General features: G+C 46.6%; 1 protein-coding gene across 7 annotated transcripts in view; it reads right to left on the bottom strand.

The window, feature by feature from the left end:
- LOC148041884 (uncharacterized) overlaps nucleotides 1–25,414 on the bottom strand; it is a 269,651-nt gene that overhangs the window by 217,075 nt on the left and 27,162 nt on the right. For all 7 annotated transcript variants that reach the window (XM_087683761.1, XM_087683772.1, XM_087683781.1 and 4 more), the window contains 3 exons: nucleotides 9,946–10,110; nucleotides 9,561–9,815; nucleotides 4,689–4,972 (listed from right to left, as the gene is read on the bottom strand). In XM_087683761.1, coding sequence (XP_087539887.1) covers nucleotides 4,689–4,972; nucleotides 9,561–9,815; nucleotides 9,946–10,110 — 704 coding nt within the window. The remainder of the gene's footprint in view (nucleotides 1–4,688; nucleotides 4,973–9,560; nucleotides 9,816–9,945; nucleotides 10,111–25,414) is intronic.

The raw sequence follows: 25,414 nt of genomic DNA, 5'->3' as shown, positions 1-25,414 counted from the left end.
CAGGGCCAAGGTAGCGTGGGCAACCATCATACGACATAGATTGGAGGGAGGGCTTGGGATCATAGACCCAAAGTATCAAAGTATGGCCCTCTTGGACAAGCTAGTTGTCCACGGTCTCACACCAGGCGGGTAGACCTGGAAAGTCTTACTGTAAGAGGGCCTTCAAGATTGTAAATCGAGGCTTGGCGGTGAGTGGAGGCCGTCCCTGAGATGGATCTTCACGTCAGCCGAGATCACCCCCCCCAGATCACCTTTCCTTCGCAACCTACTCCGCGTGTGGCAGGGCCTCCATAAGGCCCTAATCCAGAGCCCCCCAGGTTGCCAGGAGGAAAGAGACCGGTGATCTCGAACCTCTAGGTCAAAGATCCAGAAGGGGCACAGATAGGTGAGTGCCCCTACATCCAGTGGGCTGGGTGGGAGGCCGGCCCGGCTCGTTCCATCATGACATGGCGGGAGGTGTACAGGATGGCGGACGAGGAGGTGTTGCAACGAGTATCAGGTTGCCCGAGAGGAGTGGAGTTGAGGAGAAGAGAGATAGACGCAGCAATACCTCCAGAGTGGCTTGCTCCCCTGATACGAGAGCCGATAGAGCCCAGGGAGGTATGGGCAGCTAGGTTCTCACCAACAGGCATCCCCCTTCAGGTGGCAGGTAGAGTGGGTGGCGCCCCGCAAGGGACTATCTTCGTTGTTCAGGAGGGGGGACGTCTAGCCCTTGACAGAGGGCAACAAGGTGAGGGGATTGCCACTCTTTCATGGAGGAGGATTTGGGTGGTGGGTCTTCAGGGAAAGACTTGGCGAGTGGACCCCTATATTTTCTGGAAGCAGCTCAAGGAGTGGCGCCTTTGGATCAGGGAGGGTAGACCACTTGATGAGCTGGAGTGGGATCCAAGAGAGTGGCTATGGCCAGCCTCTGCGGTCGCCAAAAAGCCACCCAGGTTTCTAGAGTACACTGCCAGGATTGGCAGACATGTACTAATGCAGGAGGATATGGACTGGGCGCCGTCACGCAACAGGAACTGAGCAGAGCATAGCATCACAAAGCCCTTCCGATGGACCTTCTAGCACCGCCTATGGGATAGCTGGAGGCCGAGGAGGGTGTCGTATTTTTTATGGTTGGTGACACATGGAGACTTGGCAGTGGAAAGCTGGCTTGCCCAAATGCAGAAGGAGGGAGGTTGTAAGCGCTGCACACAGCAGCCTTTGGAAACCCCAAAGCACTGCCTTTGGTCTTGTGAGGAGGCGCAGCTCGTGTGGAGAGGAGCATGCTGTATCCTTCGACGTATAGTGCCCAGCCTTGGGTGTATCTCATGGGGAGCTTTCTGTTGGCAAGTAGTCAGCCAGGGCCGTCACCTTTTGTATGAGCTAAGATGCACGACACGATATTCATGATCGAGGCAGGGTCATGGGCAGTGGTCGCTCTGGAGGCTCTACCCATCCGCCAGGTGTACTGGAGCCCACAACAGACCGCTTGGAGGTATGGGAGATCATAGGGAGTCTTACTGGATGGCATATTTGGAAGGCGCGATCCCACGTGGCTGTCGGCGGAGAGAGACTTTCAGCACATGCGACCTTAGCAAAGCTCTGGACCTCATCCATTCCCTCCGCGGCCGATGGGATCAGGTGCAGGGCGAGTCTAGGGCTCGTCAGGAGCTCCGTGGTCACTTCATGCGTACCTGGGGTGGCCAGAGTCTGTTCTTTGCGATGCAGGCAGGCAGCCCCATTTGGCGATATAGCCCCCCGCCCCCCCCCCCCCAATGGCTTCTTGCCCCCATCCCCCGTAGACCACCTTGAGAGGCTTGTATACATGATGTACTGGTGACTTTGCTTCAGCTCCAGCTAGTCTGTTAAGCATGAGCACTCTGTTGTAATCAGCTTTTTCAGTAATATAATCAGCCACATTTTACTTGAAAAAAAAAAAGTGGCTACTAACCCAACTTTTGTATTAGAATTCTTTTATATTGAGGTATCATGAGAAGCCTTTACCTTGGGATGTTTATTTCTAAGGTTTGTATTATAAGGTTTCTCTTTTCCCTGAAGAAAAAGAAGTGTATCATGTAGAATAACTACAAAAAAATATCTATAAGTTGCTCCTGCCTGTTCTACATTCCACCCACCACCTCAGCAGATCGTCCAGCATTCCGTGCCTACCAATGCTGCCTTGCCTTCCCCAAACTACCCACAATAGTCCTGCCAACATCCAACTGAACCAAATCCCACTTCTTCCACCTAATTTTTGTGTTTTCCTAACCTCTTTCTCACTTGCCCCTTTATCTCACCTAACTACCATTGTTACCAAGAAACCCATTTCATAAGGTTAGGAAACCCCTTTTATACACAACCATCTCATAAATGTACGAAACACCTATTTTAAATCTTCAGGAAAAACCTACCCTGAAAGATGTGTTTGAATTTTTGTGATCAACATGTATGATGGATTCATTTGACATGCTGACATAGATATAGGCATTGATTGCAAGATTTTTGTTTAAGTTGTTGTCCATGATGCATGTAACTATTGATGCTATGTCTAATGTTTATTTGCATCATATAGAATCTTGAACATGAGCAATCTGTGTTCGTTTCATTACATGAGTCATATTCTATGTGTTCGTAAAATTTCATAGTCTTTTTCCATCTCAAGTGAAACCCATTTTATGAAACTTGTCTGGAGCTATGAAACCCATTTCATACTTTCCCTTTCAGAAACCATTGTCAAGTATGCTACGTAACTTCCACACATAATTGTACGCCCAACTTTCTCCTGTCTTGGCTCCGCCTCACCCTTCCTTCATCTCTCCTTTCCACACCAATCCCCTTCCAGTCCTCACCTGCCTCTTCTGACTCTCCCTTCCACTAACACCACCCAAAATCCTTTTCTGTCATTTACCTCTTCCCCACACCCCTTCTCCTCCCCTCTATTGCCTCCTCCCTCAATTCTTCCATCCCCCATAACCAGCCCTACATAGGCAACACTAGCCAAAACTTTGTGAAACCCTAGAACTTTTTCTTTTCAACAAGAAGGAAATTCTAAAACATTGGCTGGCTGCTCAGGGCCAAAAGGGTCCCCATGCCTAACAAGAGATCAGAACATCCATATGTCTTTGAAGTGGGCTCACATGTGGATACTCCTAAAAACCCAAGTTCTACCACCCTTCATGATGAGAAGCCCGATTGTCTGGCACTCTAATTTTGCAAAACCTGCAAAATTTTAGTAAGCATAAACAAAAACCAATCAGATACTACTATCCATGCATCTTACAAAGCTGTGCATCACATAATGCAAATAGTTCCTAAAGGCCCAATTCCAAGGCCCAAGTGATCAAAATAATCACAATAAAAGTTCAGCAAGCGCAGAAGATAGAAAGTAAAGCACTATATCAATATTGTCATAGGCTAGATGATGACCTCAGGGGATTCTGTTTTGCCATGCCATTGGTCAGCTTTCTTGCTTTGTACCACATCATTAGCATAGCCAACTCTTTAAGAACAGGTAGCTCAGACGAGCAGATTCATAGCATACATGCAAATAGTTTCTCAGTTACTAGCAAGCTGTCACACGATGTATGTCACATCAAAACAATTCATCTCAAAAAGACTATTCATCATCATAGGTCCCTTATGGAAATCTATTTTTGACATATCGTACTGCATGACACTTCATACATTAGACTATACTGTGTTACTACAAAATTTTGATTTTTTCTTTTGATTCACAATAGGGTTATGGTTTATGACTAATGTGACAAGTACAACAAGACTGGTCAATATTCTGGTAAACCCTAATGCTTTCACAATGTTCACAAATTATCTTGAAATTGTGTTGAAAAATAGGAGGCTGCAAACCTACAATGATCCACTTAGCATTGGTTCCTTAGAACCCAGCCATGCTGCTTCTTCCCAACTGATTGTCAATATGTGAGATGTACTAGTGCTCTCTAAGGGATCTTCCACATCTACAGTAGCCTATAAAATGCCTATATAAGCAAGCCAAGATACTGGTTGTCAAAAGCTCCTATGAGCCACTAGCCAAAAGAAAAGGAACAGTTTACATTATCAAAGGCTTTATTAAAGGTACACTAAAAATTTCTAAAATCTTATCGATTGTGTAATGTAGCAGCCGATGCACCAAGGTAGGTTGACCAAAGCAATAGATTGTCAAGTTTCATCAACCGAGTTGGAAATGCTATGAGGAGGAGGTTATAAGCAAAGTCTATAGGTATGCAAATCTGCCCCATCTCAGCTCTTAGATTATTGAGTTGGTAACATACAAATGTGCTGAAAATTGTATGCGGGGAAAGACGACAATAAACTATATATTATTCTCTTGAGGTTTTTCTATGGAAAAGAAATGACTATTATGGGTCTTAAAATTTCTATCCATCCAAAATTGTAGCCTAATTTTGAAACCTTATGCATTGACTTAAAGAGAAAGTGCCTTGCAAACTAAAAACATGAAACTTCATGAATGTTTTTTTCTTTTTTCTTTTAACTAGAACTTAGATTTCCTCTTTCCTTCAAACAGTGAACACAAAACTAGCAGAAAAAATTTGTATGCTTTTTAATGCATCTTAGATTGTGGTCTTCTTTTATACTCAAGAAAGAGGTAGCAGAGCTATCCAAGTTTCCTTCCATATAAGTAGGACATATGTTTATGCAAATGAATAATACAAAAATTTAGAAACATTAACCTTGGAAAGGCTAAGCGCTTTGTTTCCAAGTACTCATTCAGGCCTTTCTGGACCATGTCTAGTTGTTTGTTTGCTTCCTTAAGATTTTTTAATAAATCCTCATCAGTGCCTACTACAAGAACTTCTGGGTTTTTTATGAGCTTTTCAATTATTCTCCTCCAGGATGTGTCAACCACCTTGAACCGACGACCCTCTGCAGGCATTTGTTGCATAATATCCTCTGAGCCAAAAATCGGCTCAAGGTAAAGCCATTGCTGCTGGCAATTTATCCACTCATCCAGAACCTGCAATATATTCTATGAAAATATTACAGACACATCACATTGGCATTAAAAAAGGATGCAAGTGAATGCAATATGAAGAAAAACTATACAGATATCATGTCCTGAGAAATGTCACATAGTCAGAATAAATTCTTCCCACTCATCCAGAACCTGCAATATATGCTATGAAAATATTAGAGACACATAACATTGCCATTAAAAAGAATGCAACTGAATGTGATATGAAGAAGAACTGTACAGGTATCATCTCATGAGAAATGTCACATAGTCAAATAAATTCTTTCTTTTGGCTACATAAGAGACCTACCCTAATTCAAGTGTCCCGGTATTGCATGAGTTTTCCTTAGATGCTGTATGCTTTTTAAGCAAATCCAGATAAATTATTCTGTCTTGTTCAAAACTGCCAAATGATCTTTTACATTCTTGCAGATAACTGAGGCATTCGAAAATCCAAATACAGAGATCAATCAAAATTGATGCTTCCCTATTGAACATTATACAGACTGGGATCGCCTGATAAGAGAATCTGTTCCTTTCGCTTGTCAAAAGGAAGCTTCAGCCCGACTTCCACAAGACATACCTACTGCAAAAAATCTCCAGAATTTGGATAGAGATTATCCATATTCTCTATGGGAGATGGGAGAGATTACAAGGTGACTCTGAGCACATGAGGAGGAGGAGAGAGGTTTTTCTTTGTACTTGGGATTCTCACACCTCCTTCCATTAGAGTTGCATCTGGTTTGGCATCCTTGATGTAGCATTGTAGTCCTGTACAGGGTGTGCTCTGTCATTTACATTGGAAACTTCTTTTTCTAAGGCTTGATAGATTTCTCTCTTCTGGGTCATGGGGAGCAGCTCAATAATCGGTATTCTAAAAAACCATGTACCTTTACGGCTATAACTGGTATACCTTTATCTTGAAGTACGCAAACCCTTGAAGAAGGTTTTTGACGAACAACCTTTATCAAGCAAAGGTTTTTATCTTCGCTCTTAACTACCATTTTTGCAGTTCTCTCTCATCATTGCTGTAAGTATAACCAATGATTGCAAAAGTTGTTGCCTCTGTAATCCATGCTGTCCTGACTCAACTATGTTAAAGTGTTGAATCACACAAAGTTTCCTTTACTTAACCGCTGTACTACAAGATAGCAGTTCTCATAAACCTGAATAGCATTCAGGTATTGTGGTCAGACATGTGTTGTAGTATGTAGTGTTTATGAATAATCCACAAGGCAAGTGAATAGGCGTTTAACTATATCCTACCCAAACTTCAACTCCAAGGGTTATCCTCAGGTCCATAAAGCATTTACGTGATGTCCTCATCTTGAAAACAATATACCACTAATTCTGGCATGTTCAGTGTGGGGGGGCAAAAAAGAAAACGGGATGGGGATGCAGGATTCTCTCCATGCCTGTAATAGTTTGGTCCAACAGTCTGTCACGAATTTTCTATCACAATGCAATCGTGTAATTTTGGGCTAGATTTGATAGCTGGTATTGTCCTGAGAAACATGGGATAGGAGAGGGAACAAGGAGGGGACAGGGACAAGGGAAGGCCAAATCTGAGCAAACGGGACAGGGTAAGACAGCTATTAAAACATATCAAAATGTGATTTACAGTTATGACAGTGGATCTCAGAATCATAGCTACCAAATACCTTATCCAAGAAACAACATTTTAAACTTCAAAAACATTTCTGTGTGCACACATGCATGTGCGCACCTAAGGGCATGGAACAGACCTATTCCTACAATGAAATATAACATGAAATTGCCTTATGCATCCAATCAGAAAATTACCACAGCAAGTGTGATAATATCTTTCCCAGGAAAACTCCCTTCTCTGAATGACATTGCCCAATGGATCAACTAACTATCAGGGGGCTTCTTAATTGAAGGAGTTTATTTTGCATCTCACCAGGATCAGCTGCCTCAATTGGACAGGTGATATGTGCCCCTCATCTAACAGGCAACCCAAATAGTTTTTTGTATTTTGAATTTCTTACTCCTCCCTCCATAGCTCTTGAGTGGAGGATGTTCAGTTCGGTAAGAAAAAATTTTGAGCTGAAATAAGGAGTACTTGTAAGAGATCTTTTTGTGTGCCACAAGTTTTCATATTTGGCAGTAGAATGTCCCACTGTATTGCAACTCCCTACTACTATGTACTGCGGGTCAGTTACAAAAGACATCGGCTGATAAAACCAATGACAGTAAAAATAGGCCACTCGGTCAATGGTACAGCCAAGTAACACTGCAGTGGTGAAAGGTGAAGGAAAGAACAATTGAAAATTAAGGAAGGCACAGGATAAGACTGATTCTCCATCTTCTAGTCAGAAATCTGCCTCTAATACCACGCTTTTATGAGCACTTAGACAAGGAAAACACTTCCACTACATGTCCAAGACACTCTAGACAGGGTGTTAGGAGACTCTAGATGGGTCCCTTGGCCAAGGGCCATAGAAGGTTGGTCAGGTGGCCAGAAATTGGTATACTGCCTTGTTGGGTTCAATGACAAGACCTCCGAGCTTTGAGAGGGATAGAGAGATTGTGTGAGAGAGTACCAAGAGGGTAGTCACAAAAGGCATGACCAGACACTTGATGGCCCCATTCTCAAAGGAGGAGATTCCAGAGGCTTTATTGGCACTACCATCCAAGAAGTGCCCAGGGGATGATGGATTGCACAGGGCTTTCTTCTTAAACTATTGGGATGTGATCAGCACAGGGCTTGGCAGCGGGATATATGCCAAAGAGACTGTCGAAAGGATTGATTCACCTCATCCCAACAGGCAATGTAGAGATCACCCAAGGGAGAACAATCACTTTGCTTGGAACAGAGTATAAAATCCTAGCCAAAGTGATCAGTCTCAAACTGTCACTCTTGATGCTAGACCTCATTCACCCTACCAAACCAATTTTGTTTGGGAGCACAGCATCCATATTCTCACCTTTTGGGAGTCCACAGTTCTGCACAATCCAAGGGAACAGACCTCACTATTCTGCTTCTCGATTTCAAGAAGGCTTATGAGTCATGACAAAGTTGATAGGGAATTCTGAGAGGGTACTATGCTGAAGATGGGTTTTCCACAACAGCAGATTACAGCTATAGCAGCTCTCTACTCCTCACCTAATGGCTAAGTTCTTATTGGCGGGGCTAGAGGTGACATTCAGCATTCAGAGGACAGTGCAATAGGGATGCCCCCTTGTATCTCTTATTTTCTAATTTGTTACAATGGCCATGAGACTTTCCTGAGGGATAGAGCTACATGCATTCGAGGAATCAAACTTCCCATCCCAAAATTTGAGGAGTTGTTGGATGTAGAGTTTGCAAATAATCCAGCTGTTTACCTAGATGGGGGTGAGGAGAATTTTAGGGCCTTTTGCAAAGCTTCAGAAGCTCTTATTAATTGGCACAGATCCTATGGATTTTGGGTTTGTAACACTAGATTGGAAACCACATGAGAATTGTACTTGGGTCCCCTGTGTTACTTCAGTGAGATCTTTAGGCTGTCATGGACATTGATATTTATTTAAAGTTGGCACCCCTACTATTGAGCATAAGGTAGAATTTATTGTATTGGAGCACAACGAGATTATCAACAGTGACTAGTAGGAAGATTGGTAGTTGCAAACCAGGTCTTTCTAGTCACTATGTGGTGTATTACTTCTTGTTGGGCCTTCTCTAGGTCATGCATTGGCTTAATGAAGCGACTCAGCAAGAATTTCATCAAGTTGGGTGGAGATGATAGCCCCCCAAGGGCTACAATAGCCTGGATGCCATCATTCAGCCTGGATCAGGGGCGATTTGGGGATCATTGACCCAAACAATCAAAGCAAAGTGTTGATGGTCAAGCTCATTGTGTTAGGGGCCCCCTTCCGAGCAAGGAGCCATGGAAGAAGCTACTACTATGGAGATAAGTAACCATTTTCTGCTCATGGAGGACCAAGGTAGCCTGTCATACATCGGATATTTCAGCAAATCTGAGCTATAGAACTAGGGAATAGTTTCAAGGTGAAATTTGCTACATCTACGAGCATGTATCTGCAGGATTTCACCCAATTAACCCAACCCCTGTTGAAAAGAAGTTGAGGCAGCAACTTCTCTTCAGCAAGCTACTCAAGACAGAGAAAGGCCACACCATTGGAGAAAGGACCCACCTATGTTGGGTTGATCCATTAAAATAAAATGGGTTTGAAATAATGCGACAAACAATTGAAAAGAGCAAATTTATTAAAATATTGTTCTTTGAGCCTGATTAATCCAACCAAAAAACCATTGGTTGTTCTTAGCCAAGCTGCAAGCCAACAACAAGACTTAAAGAGCCACAAAGTAACATCACAAAGAGATCGCATTTTGCAAGTGGTACCCCACAAAGGTGAGAAATGACATACGATCTTGAAAAATACCAATACAAATAAACAGAAACATAGATCCATCCAGGTGTTATTTTGGCAGTAGACTTCAAGCATTCACCATCCCAAGCATATCCAGAGCATGAGGCCCCTTAATACATTCACAACTAACAGCACAGCATACTTTTGTAAATTGGCATTAACACACTTTTGGTACGGATCAAAAAGCTCCTCATACCTCTTGTACCAGGTTCAGCTTTGCAAGCCAAAGTTTCACACGATCTTCAAATGGTGCAATATAAGGTGACGCCTGCATTGATTGTGTTTTGGCAATGTGATCCTCTAGAAGAGTTTGCAGGTCATCAAGGCCACGTAAAATGGCAGTTCCTGTATCTCTCCATGCAATATAGTCGAACTTGACCCCAAGCCATTCCCCTTGCATTTTGTCAAGGGCCACCTCAACAGAGTACTCTTTACTTGCAAACTCGCTAACCTGTATAACCATTATGATGTAAATTAGATTTGTAGTTCTGAGAAAAACAATGGACATACTGAATAGTGTGAGTGCACAAGAAAGACTGAATGGTTTTCTTGGACAGCAACAATCGAGTATTTTTCTTTACCTCATCAATAATTGCCATAAACGATGGAAGACTCAATTGCAATGCAGTGCTCAATGTAAACCCTGCATGTGGTGTCACTTCAAAACCAAGGCGATCACTTAGCTTTTTCCAATGCCTATCCCTCATTCCTGGGTTTCTGAGAGAAGAAATCATTGGGATATTTACCTGCCATGAACAGATTAGTCTCTCCATGAGGCTCTCTCTCTTTTTTCCGTGAAGATAATTGAATTAAGTAGCAATATTTACCTCAGACCATCAGGTCAGCTAAGAAAAACAGAACAGACACAAATGAAAGGCTACCAAGACTCTAACACACAAATATCACACAGCAAGGACAGCTGGTGTGGAGCGAACAATATCCAGCCAGGGAGCAGCAACATCAGGAAGAGCCAGATCAGCTGAAACCATAGAGGAGATCTGCCATAACACTAAACCACGAACACGGGCCACATGACTATGCATGCCCGAAGCCGAATCAAAAATAAAGGCATTTCGAGTACGCCAAATATACCACAGAGCGTCCATCTAAGGAAATGGAAGAGGCAGGAATAATCTGATTGCAAAGCAGACATAGAAGTTATCCTTCCCATAATCCACGAACAAGCTGATATCCGCTGCTGAGTTGCCAAGGACCACACACAGGAAACAAAACTTCAAATTTGTCGAGCAATAGGGCAAGAGACAAAGAGATGAAGCAATGTCTCATCACATGTAGTGCAAAATACATGGCAACCACAGGAGATCTTGCGAGCATGCAACACATCCCCAATCGGAAGACCCCCAATAAGCAACCTCCACATGAACACTTTACCCTGATAAGGAACCCTAAACTTCCAAAGTCTCTCTCTCTCTCTCTCTCTCTCTTTTCATGAAGATAATTGAATTAAGTAGTAAATATTTAAATCAGACCATCAAGTCAACATTCTCTCTGTATCTCTTACTTTCTATTACATCAGACCATCAGGTCAGCATACTCTGTCTCTCTCACTCTCTCTTTGTTTAATATTTACTTGAGGTCTGCAAGCTCTCAGAACAACCAGAACAACCTATTGACCAATACTAATAAATCACACAGAAGGAACAGCTGGAGTAGAGCGAAAAATCGCTAGCCAGGGAGTAGCAATATCCAGAAGAACCAGGTCAGCTGACATCATAGAAGAGATTTGCCATAACACCAATCCACGCACACGGGCCATATGCCCATGGATGCCCGATGTTGAATCAAAAATAAAGGCATTGGGAGTACGCCAAATATGCCACAAGGCTGTCCATCTAAGGAAATGGAATAGGCAGGAACAATCTGAATGCAAAGAGGGCATGGAAGACATATTTCCCATAATCCACGAACAAACTGGTATGCGGTGCTGAGTCACCGAGGACCAGGGTTGTCAGGTACGAAAGGTATGATACGGTACGGTACGATAAAATACGGTACTAATTGGTACCTTATGTTTTTATAAGGTACGGTACAATATTAGTAGGAAAAAAATAAAACTTGGCTATTTTGGATTATAGATAATAGAACACATGTTTAGAGCTAAAATAACAATGTCACTTGAGTTAATAGGATGAATACATGAGGATAACAAGGAAAAAACTCATGCACAACATGCGCAATGCGCTACTAGAAGACAGATGGGAGTGTATATGTAATACATCAAAGAACAAAGCAAAGTTTAGGGTGAATGGGCAAACAAGCTCTTCATTCTTTTCTGTGTGTGTGTGTGTGTGAGACGAGAGAGAGAGAGAGAGAGAGAGAGAGAGAGAGAGAGAGAGAGGCTTAGCAGTTTGGAGAGAGAGAGAGGTATGTGTGTGTGTGAGAGAGAGATTTGGAATTATGATAATAAACATAAGGCTTAGGAGTTGGAAGATATTGTATGGTCTAGTTTTCAGAGGCCAAAAATAGCTTGCTTTTTTGTACATAATGGTACAGATACGTACCGCACGGTACAGTGCGAACTGTATGGAACGAACTAGTCCTTACATAGTACAAATGCAACCATGCCAAGGGGAAATGAAATTCCAGATCTATCACGCAAAAAGGCAAGAGACAAAGAGGTGAAGCAATGTCTCATCACATGTAGTACAGAAAACACAACACCCTGCAGAGATCTTTCGGGCACGGAGCACTTCTCCCGTTGGAAGACCCCCAATGAGCAGCCTCCACTACCAAAACCATGAACACGGGCCACATGACCGTGAATACCCAAGGATGAATCAAAAATGAAGGCATTACAAGTGTGCCAAATGTGCCAGAGAGCTATATATCTAAGAAAATGGAAGAGGCAAGGATGATTTGACTTCAAAGTGGACCAAAAGAACATCTTGTGCATGACCCAAGAACAAATGGACATTTGTTCCAGAGTCATAGAGGGACCACACCAGAAATGAAGCTTCAAATTTATCTCGCCTACAAGGTAGGAGATGAAGAGAAAAATCATGGTCTCATCACATGTAGTGCAAAAGATACATCAACCATGTGAGATCTTGTGAGCACGCAGCACATCCCCAATGAGAAGACCTGCAATAAGCAACCTACGTATAAAAACTTTGTTCTAATAAGGAATCTTAGACTTCCACAATTGGAGAAATCTATCCTCCTATTTCCCTCTAGTATCACGAACATGTCATACTTTATTGGCTTTCTCAGTGACTCCTCTCTTGTCCTCTACCATCTTATGGTATATCTGATTAGTTGATCTTCTTTTGAAATCATCAAATTTCACAAACATCCAATCCTACCAAGGTGAAGAAGGTTGAAAAGCAAGCAATGGACTATACCCTGAAGCTACTCCTATAAGGACAACTATATCTCGCTATAGCCTCTAGGCACCCGAAAGTACTGGCAAATGCAACCAAAAGAATAAAGACAAGGTTGCCAAGGAATAATAACATCATGTAATATCCGCAACTTGAATTGAGCTATCTAATTAAATTTATCTCACTACAAGTATTTGTCAAGCCAATCCAATAGGCTAGAAGTGGCCAGCACTTCCGCCTATAATAATGAATCCACCTCCTTTCGGAGATGAGAAGGACGCCAAACTATGAAGCGGAGAATCTCCTACCAAGAGCCGTTCAAATGAGTAAGGAGAAGAGACTATAAAAGTTAAAGAGGCCAATGGGAATTTAGTACATGCCACCAAGATGTTGAGCTAAAAATGCATTATATACTAATTAGCCATTTAAAACAACCCCAAAGCATGCTTAATTAATCAAATTAACTTTCATAAAAAAGAAATGCATTCCTACAAAATGTCTATGTCCCATAAGCAAAACCCTTATTTGGGAGAATGCATCCATCTATAAATAGACAAGCTACCCTCCACTTCATCTAATCTTGTTGTTTGTGTCCTACACTATCTATCACTAATTAAGCCATCACAAAACTGTGTTTGTTGTTGCCTGACATTCAGGATGCTCTCTGCTACCTTTTGGGATCCATCAGAGTACGACACACTCTTCAACTCGTACTCTCTACCATGGTCCCTAGGACCCGGGAATTTTGAGATTCAATATTCACATTATATACTGTGTTTGTTGCATTGAGCATTATATTTGTTCATTATTTAGATTCTTTCATCTTCTTTGTTCATGGTCTCTATGTACCCTAACCCTGACTTTGTTTCTTTATCAATATGTGTGTTTGTCGTACGATTGTGTTTATATTATGTAGTCAAGCATTTCCTTACATCATTTCCTTACATGGTATCAGAGCTAAGTACTCATTGAAGATTTTTTTTGCAAATAAAGTGTGGCTAATTATATTACTTCAAAAAAAAATCTGAATACAAAGAAGTGCTCATGCTCAACAGACTAGCTAGAGCTGATGCAAAGTCACAAATATATCATGTATACAAGCCGCTCGGGGCGGTTTAGGGACGATGGGGGCAAGAAGCCATGGAGGGGGGGTGTGTAGCCATCTAAGGCTGCCTGCCTGCATCACCAAAAACAAGTCATGGCCGCCCCAAGTGCGCATGAAATGAAAACGGAGCTTGTGATGAGCTCGAGACTCGCCCTGCACCTGGTCTAATCGGCCGCAAAGAGAGTGGATGATGGAGGTCCAGAGCTCTGCTAAAGTAGCATGTATTGAAAGTCTCTCCCCGCCAAAAACCCCCTGACGCGCCTTCAAAATATGCCATCAAATAAGACTCCCTACGATCTCCCATACCTCAAAACGGTCTGATATGGACTCCAGTATCTAGCCTATTCTTAGAGTCTCCAAACCGACCACTGCGCACGACCCAACCTCAATAATGAATATCGTGTCTCCTGCATCCCAGCCTCATAGAGAACGTGACGGCCCTAGCTGACTGCCTGCCAGCAGAAAGCTCCCCATGAGATACATCCAAGACTGGATGCTATAAGATTGAGGATGCTGCATGCTCCTCTCCACACGAGCTGCGCTGCCTCACACGACCAAAGGCAGTGCTTTGGAGTTTCCAGAAGCTGCTGTGTGCAACATTTACAACCTCCATCCTTCTACATCTAGACTAACTCCCCACCGTCAGGCCTCCATGTGCCACCAGCCATAAGAAATACGATACCCTCCTTGGCTTCCAGCTATCCCATAGGCGAGGCTAGAAGGTCCGTCGGAAAGCATCCATGAAGCTATGCTCCGCCCAGGACTTGCTACGCAATGGCACCCAGTCCATGTCCTCCTAATCAGTACGTGTCTGCCAATCCTCGCTATGTATTCCAGGAATCTCAGTGGCTTCTTGGTGACCGCAGTGGCCGGCCATAGCCACTCCCCCAGATCCCACTCCAGCTCATCAAGTGGCCTCCTCTCCCAAATCCAAAGACACCGCTCCTAGTGCTCCTCCCAGAAAACATAAGGGTCCAACTGCCATGTCTTCCCTTGAAGCCCAACCACCCGAATCCTCCTCCATGGAAGAACAATTATCCCCTCATCCTGCTGCCCTCTGTCAAGGGCCAAACACCCCCCCTCCTGCACGGTGAAGAAAGTCCCATGTGGGGCACCACCCACTCTACCTGCTGCCACCTGTAGGGGGATACGTGTTGGTAAAAACCTAGCGGCCCATACCTCCCCAGCTCTACCGGCTCTCATATCGGGGAGCCAAGCCACTCCTGAGGTATTGCTGCATCAATCTCCCTTCTCCTCAACTCAACTCCTCTCTGGCAACCTGATGCTTGCTGCAACACCTCCTCGTCCACCATCCTGTACACCTCCCGCCATGTTCTGATGGTACGAGCTGGGCCGACCTTCCAATCAACAACCCACTGGATGTGGGGGCGCTCGCCAATCTGTACCCCATCCCGTCTCTGAACTGGCGGTTCCAGATCACCAGCTGGCAGTCTATCTCCTCCTAACAACTTAGGGGGCTCTGAATTAGGGCCTTATGGAGGCCCTGCCGCACACCAAGTAGGCTGCGTAGGAAGGGGCATCTATGGGACGTCATCTGGGCCGTTCATGAAGATCCATCTCAAGGACAACCTCCAACCACCGCCAAGCCTTGGTCTACACCCCTAGAGACCCTCCTGCAATAGGACCTTCCAGGCCTCCCCTCCTAGTGTGAGACTGCGGACTACTAGCTTGCCCAAAAGGGCCAGACTCTGATACTTTGGGTCTATGATCCCAAGCCCTCCCTCTGACCGATGCCGGATGATGGTCGCCCACGCCACCTTGGCCCGGGAGTCCCTAGAACCATCTAACCCAGCCTAGAGGCAAGTTTCACACTAGGCGGCGAAGCTGAACAACACAGGACGAGAAGAAGCACCAACACGAGACGATGTACCAAGCCGTTACTAGGAGAACTTGGTTAACCACCAGGGCTCGTCGGCCTACTAGGGAAAGGCGAGCAGTACTCTAGTAGGTTAGCTTCCTCTGAATAGAGCCCTGCCGGACTAATCTCTACAGCCGAAACTCCTCCCCTCACCTGCCACCTATGAGAACCCTGCTAGTAGCCGATCTGTAAAGTATGGAGACCCCGTGGATCCATGCCTAGGGAAAGCCCAACCTCACCATGGTGCCCTCTAAGAAGTCCCAATCCACCCTGTCATAGGCTTTCTCGAAGTCCAAGAGTAGTACAGCCAATCCTTGACCACTGTGTTGGGCCCAATCTATCACCTCAAAGAAGGTGAAGACATTGTCTAGGATGCTCCTATCCTGGACAAAGCCTGTCTGTGTATCATGAATGATGTCTAGAAGCACAAGGCGGAGTCGCCTACCAATCATCTTTGCCAGTGCCTTATAGGCAGCTGACAACAGGGTGATCAATCTCCACTAGGACAGCGGAGGAGACTGGTATGACCTGGCGATAGACTCCTTGGCATCCGTCCTGAAGTGAAAATCTCTTGGAAGGCCAGCAATAAGGGGTCCTTCACCATCTCCCAGTAGGTAGTGAAGAAGGCCTTAGAGAGACCATCCTCTCCCAGGCATTTCTGCCCATCCTGTGTATGGAAAGCCTCCCCTAGTTCCTTCTCTGTGAAGGGGTCTAGGAGGAAGCGTCCGATCTCCTTTGTGAAACGAGGGACGGGATATGATCCCAGACCAGCTGTCTACATCGTAGTCCTCTAGCTGAGGCTATCTCCTGCTCGAAAAGGCGTCTAAAGTAGTCAATGGCAATCTCCATCACCTCGTCTGGGCTAGAGCAAATCCTCCTATACTGATCCCGAAGACTACGTATCTGCTCTCCTAAGGTGCGGGGCTAATGCACCTGGAAAAACTCCCTGCACATCATGTCCCCCTTCCGCGCCCACAAGGCTGCTAAGGTGCGGAATGAGAACTCTGAGCGCCTGTCATCTAGGCCCGCAATGGCTCCTCGTGCACGCACTTCCTGTGCATGGAGGATGGGATCCCTTGGTGCCTCCTGTAGTAATCTCTGCGTGGTTGCTAGGTCCCGCTGGAGTGCTCTCTCCACCTCCCAGCTCTGGTGCCTCACCTCTGTAGGGTTGCCTCCTAGCAGATACTGCTCGACTCGGCTAGAACCTCTGCAATCTGGTACCTCCTACCCCACTCCCTAGTCCAAATCTACTCAATCTGTCTCTTCACCTCCTCCCTCCTGTAGATCGAGTCACGGATCCAACAAGATTGTGTGTCTAGGGCAAATGATGGGGGATCAAGTATCAAGAGAACCGGGCAGTGATCCGACAAAGTGGTGCCAGCCAACTGCCCTACCTGGCCTCCACAAGAGCATCCCTACTCTCCCACATAGAACCTGTCCAACCGCTCCAGCAAGACTCCGCCTAGCCGCCTGTATCCTCAAGAGAAGTCCAGCGACCTCTCCCTCTTGTGGAAAGCTAGGTCTCTCCAAGCATCGCCTGCTCCTACTGCCAGTAGTAAGACCTCCCATGCCTCCTACTCCTCCCCAACCATGCTCTATTAGTTTCTACCTTTGCCTTGTTGGTCCTGTAAGACCTCCAGGTTGTTGAAGTTTCCTCCAACAATCCGAGAGTCCACCTCTGGGAGTCCTGCTGTGATCTCCATCCAAAATCTGCTACGTGCCCTAACCTCAATAGGGGCATAGACATTGAGGACTCCAAGGCACGAGTCACGATTCACCAATATCCAATCTAATCCATAGAACCCTCCCTGCCACAATCGTCCCATAGTCCCATACACAGGCGGTGAGGCTCAGGTCAATAGAGGTGCATACACCTCCACTCCTGCCGTGGGCATGGATTGCGTGCTCCCAGTAAGTGTGTGAACCGCCCAAGAGTACCTTCCCTACTCGCTGGGCCTGGGTAGGAGTGAGCTTGTGGTCCTGTAAAAATAAGATATCGATCTTTCCAGCAAGGGCAGACTGCAGCTCTTGCTGCGCAATCAACCTCCTGGAACCATGTGCTCCACTATAGTGGACTATAGTGGAGGCTGTTCACATTCCAGGATGCAAGATGTAAATTCATAGGGAAACCTGTGACTGACCGAACAAGCATATGTTCAGCATATGTTCAGTGTGGAAGCTGTTGACAAAGAAGAGAAGCTATGAGGCATGCGGATACGCTTTGCTGCCACCCTGGACGGTAAACTTCATTCCCCCATGGTAGCCCTCGAGCGGACCATGGGGGTGATGGATGCGTCTGGTGGTACCACCAGGGCATCTATCAGCCAAGCTGAGAGACGAGACTTTGTGCACTGATAGAAACGGGCTGCCTATGCCAGGGGCCACTCAATCACATCCATCGGAGCTCTCCACAGCAGAGGGGCTCGAAAGATAATGCTCAAATGTGGGACCTCAACAGCCCCAACCCACTCCATCATGCAACCTAGCCACTGCTGGGAAAAAAGTGCCAGTCCACCTTCTCCCATCCACTGGGAGACGTGGTCTACCACCTGGCTCTTCACCTCCCCCCTCTATCTGTGTCATCGTCCAGTTTCCTGTGTGAGAGGTCTGAAGGAAGAAAGTGTAGTTTGGTCCATCCAATGGTGCTAGTAGATGGACCTTGCCGCTCCTTGACTTGCGTACCATGAAGATTCCCACCTCCAGGGGTAGTGAGAAGTCTCCATGCTCCGCAACTCTCAGGCAAGTCCACGGCCCACCGCAAAAAAACTCCTATGGTAGCAATGCGCCTGTCGGGAAAGTGTGAAGCATGAGGGGTGGCATGGACAGATGAGTTGGTCGCTGTGTGGGGAGGGGAAGGGGGCCTAGACTGCCGGTGAGTGGACGATATCAGCGTATGGAACTCCTCACCTCCTTGGGGGGGGGGTGTGGCGGATATGGGCCCTCAAGTGAGATGGCCTGTGCCGCCTCCGTGGGGGGTGGATGTAGGGGCATGTGGTCCTGCCAGGTACAACGAGGAGGGGGGAGACGTGTGGTGCTCTGCCGAGGGGCGACGATCGCCCTCCTGCTCCCTACTATCGTGGCTGTGTCTGAGGGATTGACTGTGGCCCCGCTGCTGTCTCCCTCTCTATCGTCTCTAGACCCGTGTAAAGCCATCCGCGTCCACCTGTGGGCCTGTCAGCGAAGCCACCTTAGCTCGGAAGCGCGTGCACTCTGCTACCCGATGCCCAAAGTCATGGCAACGCAGGCACTGCCTTGGCTGTCCAGTCACAATAACCTGCTCCCTGAAGGAGTGTCCGCCTGCCTCAATCTCTAGAAACTGTGGTATATTCTTTCCCTGAAGGACTCCTGCGACTGTCACTACGTTTGCAAAAGAGGCGGAAGAACAGTGCCGAAGAGCCGTCCAAAGTCTTCCACTAACTCGCAATACTCTATCGCCAGTCCAAAGAATAGTAGGGTGATCGACTGTCTAAGGAAACTGTTGTGGAGCACGAATGCCTACACTGTGAAGCCACTGTACAAAGGAACCATGTGGATGACCCTTTTCATAGAAGTATGGGGTGAGCTAGCCAGTAGCTCACCGGCTACGTCTGCCGAGGTGAGTCGTACCATGAAGATCCCTTGACTCATTAGAACCACCTCCACGATTTGCGTTGTGCTGATGCGCAGTGTGGAATGAAGCCAATCCCGAAGCTAGGCCCAGGATGGGGAGTGTCCTACCTCGTCGTTTCTTTGAGCTCCAGCTCTGTGGCATGGACGGCTAAGAGTTGTTCCTTAGAGAAGACAAAGCGCAAGGTGTTTGACTAGGGAGCACTCGCAGAATGCACCGGCGCCTGATCAGAGGTTTCCATTGCGCATCCCTGCTGAGAACCTACCAAAATCATGGTGCTATGCTACTGAAGGTGGGGGGGGGGAGAGAATGCTTTTTTGACGATGGGGGAGCTGCTGGACACCACTGTAGGCCGGCTCACAACGGGCACAACACGGGTGTTGGGCCTGCCAGACGGGGCCGAGGCCGGGGCCGCAAGGTGGAGAAGGCGGGGGATCTGGGCAGAGGAGATGGAGGTTCGGGGCAAAGGAGGCGAGGGATCAGGCCCTCAGGCGGGAGAACAAGGTAGGTTCAGGCGAGGAAGAGCTGGCGAGGGGGGAAACAACAGGTGGCCGTGGGTGAGGCGGAGACAACACTAGGAGGGGGTCATGCTAGGGAGCAGGCGGAGCAGGAGGAGGAGGCAGCAGTGGGGGGGGTTGCGCTAAGGAGTAGGCGGGGGAGTAGACGGGGAAGTAAGCGGGGGGAAGGCAAAACAACCAATGCGCCACGAGCAATAGGCAGGGGGAAAGAGCTGGTACGATGCCGGGGCAAAGCAGCAACGCACGCGACAGCAGGAGCTCGTGTATTTTGCAAAACTTTTTTGAAGCGCTTAGTACTCATTGAAGATACCTAGGTCCTTGATCGAAAAGCCAGTCTTCGAAAACAGGAACAACAAAGGAAAGATAACATTGAACACTTCCACAACAACTCAATCTCCAAAGCAATCTATGTTAAGAATGTAGCAGAAGTGGGTTCCATAGTGTACCTTGCAAGGTTTTGACACGGGTGGAGATACTTTTTGACTACCCTCCAAAAACTAGACCGTATTCTATTACCAACAAGAATCTTAAGTTAATCATTGCTCACAGAGCAAAGAAGATCGAAGAGCTTGACAATAGAATTCCACTTCGATTGAAGAGCTTGACAAAAGAATCACATCAATCTAAAGCTTAATGGAAAATGACTATGATGCAAGGCTAGTTGAATAAGACCGTGTTCAAATGTAGGTTTTTTTTTGGAGACAGGTCTTTCTTTGGAGACTACTGATTGCCAAACCTCCCCTCGCCTCAACTCTCTCAAAGTGTCAAATCTTGAACAACAATCGTTTTCTACCAGTGTGGAATAATGCAAACTCATCTAGGACTCCCCCATTAAGGGCCACATCTGCCATTGCATCCCGCTTGATAATGTCAATAAGAGACTCATACCGAGACCTGGTAGCTATCGATTGCCTCATGAAAGACCAGTTCGCTGATCAAATGCCTTTTCAATACCCAACTAGAGCATAAAATTACTAGCTAGAGGCCTTGGCATAATCAATCACCATCTAAACATTCAAAAGATTATGCATAATGTTCCATCTCTCAATGAAACCACATTGGCGTGGATAAATCAACTGTGGGAATACTTTCTGCAAACTATTGGCAACAACTTTGAAAAAGATTTTATACAAGGAACCAAAATAATAGAAATGGATCTCCATTGTTTCAAAGTACATGGGGAAGGAACCTTGGGCAGCAAATGAATAATTGCAATCTTCCAATCTGAAGGCATCGATCCAGATCTCCACATATGTTGGCAAAGGTGAGTCACTAGGACCTTAAGCTAGTCCACATTGCTTGAAAATAGCTTATTAGGGAGGCCATCCCAACCAGAGCTTCTCCTGTGTGGTAAATGGGATAGCATTTCTTTCACTTCTTCCTCAATGATATCTGCTTCCATCAAGTCCACCCATCCAAGCTTAACTTGATTTCAAACCATGTCACAAATGTATCGACAAGCAAAATAGACACAATCAAAAAGGACTACCTATCTGGTGAGCTAAGAAATGCATTCCATACTGTTTAGCCTCTTAAACAGCCCCAAAACATGCTTATTTTAATTTAAAACGCTAAATCAGTGTGTGGTTCGAGAGAGTTTCTGTGAAACCCTAATTTGGGAGGGTCTATCCACATCTATAAATAGACAAGCTGCCCCCATTCAGTCTTTATCTCTTCTATGCAAGTTTTTCACATTCACATGAAGATCTTCGCCATTAGCCTTCCTCCACATGGCTGTCCAGCCTTTGTGACTACTGTCACCACTCTGTCTCCTACTCCAGCCCCTAGCAACTGCCCTTCCACCTGCCGCCTACTACCTGGCGCCTCTTCCACTATTGCATTTGGCCCCAAACAACCATCACCAGCCCCAAACAACACCTCTTTTGCTGTATTTGTTGGCAATTTCAGACCCATCAACATCCTCTTGCATCTCCTCTACGGCAAGCATCCTACTTCTTCTAATGATATGCATTTTGGTCTTTTACACCCTCCGACATACTTTGACTAGTGGTTATAGCACTCCAGATCTATCTTCAATGGATATCACACTGCGACACTCACCACTCCACCTTTGAGCATTCTATACACTCTTACATTCATTTACTACATTGATTAATTCACGTTAGAGTTCTGCTTCTCTCTTTGTTTCTATTTGTGCTTTTGCATTTTTTAGTTTTGTGTTTTGTATTTAGGGTTTGAGTTTTGCACGTGACTTTGTCTGCATAGATCCACATACATCCGAATGCACAATCTATAATCTGGCCGTTGCCTTTAAAGCAACATCATGAGGAAATGAGAACTGATGCATTTTTTCCATTTTTTCCAAAATGCATCCCTCACCAATATGCTCAGGAGGTCTCTCCAAGAGAGGTAAGCCATCTAGCATCTGAGTATCTTGCATAAGCATCAAACTGCCATAGTTCACATGCCCCATGCGACCATGCCAAAACTCCACCTGTGACATAGCAGGAGTAAGAGTAGATACTAATAGACTGACTAATCAATCGAATAAGCATCTAACTCGTAAAGTCCATGACATAATGTGCCAGTCAAAGCCAAAGTCACCAATTCTTTATCCTTGACCTTTTTTTTTTTGCAAATAAAATGTGGCTAATTATATTACTCAAAAAATTTAATTACAATGGAGTGCTCATGCTCAGCAGACTAGTTGGAGTTGATGCAAAGTCACAAATACATCATGTATACAAGCCTCTCAAGGCAATCTAGGGGGATGGGGGCAAGAAGCCACGGAGGGGGGGTGTATCGCCATCTGGGGCTGCCTGCCTGCATCACGAAAAACACGTCCTGGCCACCCCAACCATGCACGAAATGACAACAGAGCTCCTGATGAGCCCTGGACTCGCCCTACACCTGATCCCAATGGCAGCGGGCCTGTCCCTCAGTGTGGTTAATACTGGAGGTCCAGAGCTCTCCTAAAGTCGCCAGTACTGAAAGTCTCTCTCCTCCGAAAGCCTCCTGACACCGCGCCTTCTAAATATGCCATCCAATAAGACTTCCTATAATCTCCCATACCTCAAAGCCGTCTGTTGTGGGCTCCAGTACCTCGTGGATGGGTAAAGCCTCCAAACCGACCACTGCACACGACCTTGCCTCGATGATGAATATCGTGTCCTGCATCCCGGCCTCATATAGAAGGTGACAGCCTTGGCTAAATGCCTGCCAGCAAAAAGCTCCCCATGAGATACATCCAAGGCTGGGCGCTATATGGCGAAGGATGCGGCATGCTCCTCTCCACACGAGCTGCGTCTCCTCGCATGACCAAAGGCAATGTTTTGGGGTTTTCAGAGGCTGCTGTGTGCAGCGCTTCTGCATCTGGGCAAACCAACTTCCCACCGCCAAGCCTCCATGTGCCACCAGCCATAAGAAATACAATACCCTCCTCAACCTCCACCTATCCCATAGGCGGCGCCAGAAGGTCTGTCCCAACAGCTCCATGATGCTATGCTCCGCCCAGTGCCTACTACGTAACGGCACCCAATCCATATCCTCCTGCATTAGTACATGTTTGTCAATCCTAGCAGTGCCCTCTAGGAACCTCGGTGGCTTCTTGGCGACTGCAGTGGCCGGCCATAGCCACTCTCCTGGATCCCACTCCAGCTCATCAAGTGGTCTGCCCTCCCGGATCCAAAGGCGCCACTCCCTGAGCTCCTTCCAGAAAACATAGGAGTCTAGTCACCATGTCTTCCCCTCAAGGCCCACCACCCGAATCCTCCTCCGCGAAAGGACAGCTATCCCCTCATCCTACTGCCCTCTGTCAAGGGCCAGACGCCCCTCCCCCCTTGTGAATGATGAAGAAAGTCTCCTACGGGGTGCTGCCCACTCTACCTACCACCTATAGGGGGATGCCTACTGGTGAAAACCTAGCAGCCCATACCCCCCCGTGCTCTATCGGCACACTTGTATCAGGGGAGCAATCCACCCCGAAGGTATTGCTGCATCTATCTCCCTTCTCCTCAACTCCACTCCTCTCTGGCACGGGGTGTAGTCGCCTACCAATCATCTTTGCCAGTGCCTTATAGGCCACTGACAATAATGTGACCGGTATCCACTAGAAAAGTTCCAACCGGTCTCCCCCTTTGGGGAGAAGACTGATAAGGCCTGCCGAAAGACTCCATGGCATCTGTCCTGAAGTGAAGATCTCCTGGAAGGCCATCAACAAATAGTCCTTCACCACTTCCTAGTATGTAGTGAAGAAGGCCTTAGAGAGGCCATCCTCTCTCGGGCATTTTTGCCCGTCTTGTGTATGGAAAGCCTCCTCTAGTTCCTTCTTTGTGAAGAGGGCTAGTAGGGAGCGTCCCATCTCCTCTGAGACAAGGGACAGAATGTGATCCCAGACCTACTGTCTACATCGCTGCCCTCTAGCTGAGGATGTCTCCTACTGGAACAGGTGACTGTAGTAATTGGTGGCGATCTCCATCACTCATCTCGGCTAGAATGAGTCCTCCCATACTGATCTCGAAGGCTACGTATCTGCTCTCCTGAGGATCGAGGTTGGTGCACCTAGAAGAACTCCCTGCACATCGTATCTCCCTTCCACGCCCAGAAAGCTGTTAAGGTGCAGAAAGAGAACTTCGAGTGCTTGTCCTCTAGGCTAGCAATGGCTGCTCGCGCACGCACCTCAAATGCGTGGAGGGTAGGATCCCCTGGTGCCTCCTATAATAATCTTTGCGTGGCTACAAGGTCCCGTCGGAGTATTCTCTTCTCCTCCCAGCTCTGTTGCCTGGCCTGTATGGCTATCTCTTGGCAGATTCTGCTTGACTTAGCTAGGGCCTCTGCAACCTCCTCTACGATCCGGTCCCTCTTGCCCCACTCCTTGGTCCAAACTTGCTCTATCTGTCTCATCACCTCCTCCCTCCTATAGATCGACTCAAGGATCCAATAGGATCGCGTGTCTAGGGCAGATCGTGGGGGGTCAAGTGTCAAGAGAACCGACAAAGTGGTTCCCGCCAACTGCCCTACCTGGCCTCTACGAGAGCATCCCCACTCTCCCACATAGAACCTGTCCAACCGCTCCAGCAGGACTCCGCCTAGCCGCCTGTATCCCCAAGAGAAATCCAACGATCTCTCCCTCCTGTGAAAAGCTGGGTCTCTCCAAGCATCGTGTGCTCTTACTGCCAATAGGAAGACCTCCCATGCCTCCTGCTCCTCCCCAACCACGCCCTGGTAGTTTCTACCTCTACCCTGCTCGTCCTCTAAGGCCTCCAGATTGTTGAAGTCTCCTCCAACGATCCAGGAGTCGACCTCTGCGAGTCCTGTTGCGATCTCCACCCAGAACCTGCTGTGTGCCCTAACCTCAATAGGGGCATAGACATTGAGAACTCCAAGGCACGAATCCCCAATATCCAATCTGATCCATAGAACCCTCCCTGCCACAATCGTCTCATGGTCTCATACATAGGTGGTGAGGTTCGGACCAATAAAAGGTGCATACACCTCCACTCCTACCATGGGCACCGATGGCATACTCCCAATAAGTGTGTGAATTGCCTGGGAGTACCTTCCCTACCCGCTCGGACTGGGTGGGAGTGAGCTTGTTCTCCTGTATAAGTAAGATGTCGATCCGTCCGGCAAGGGCAGGC

Source organism: Lygodium microphyllum, chromosome 1, assembly GCF_053477565.2.
Source record: "Lygodium microphyllum isolate KBCC chromosome 1, Lygodium_microphyllum_v1.1.10, whole genome shotgun sequence".
Lineage (NCBI taxonomy): Eukaryota > Viridiplantae > Streptophyta > Polypodiopsida > Schizaeales > Lygodiaceae > Lygodium > Lygodium microphyllum.
Note: the sequence above shows the minus strand (reverse complement) of the source record. Positions and strands in the feature narration are given on the sequence as shown.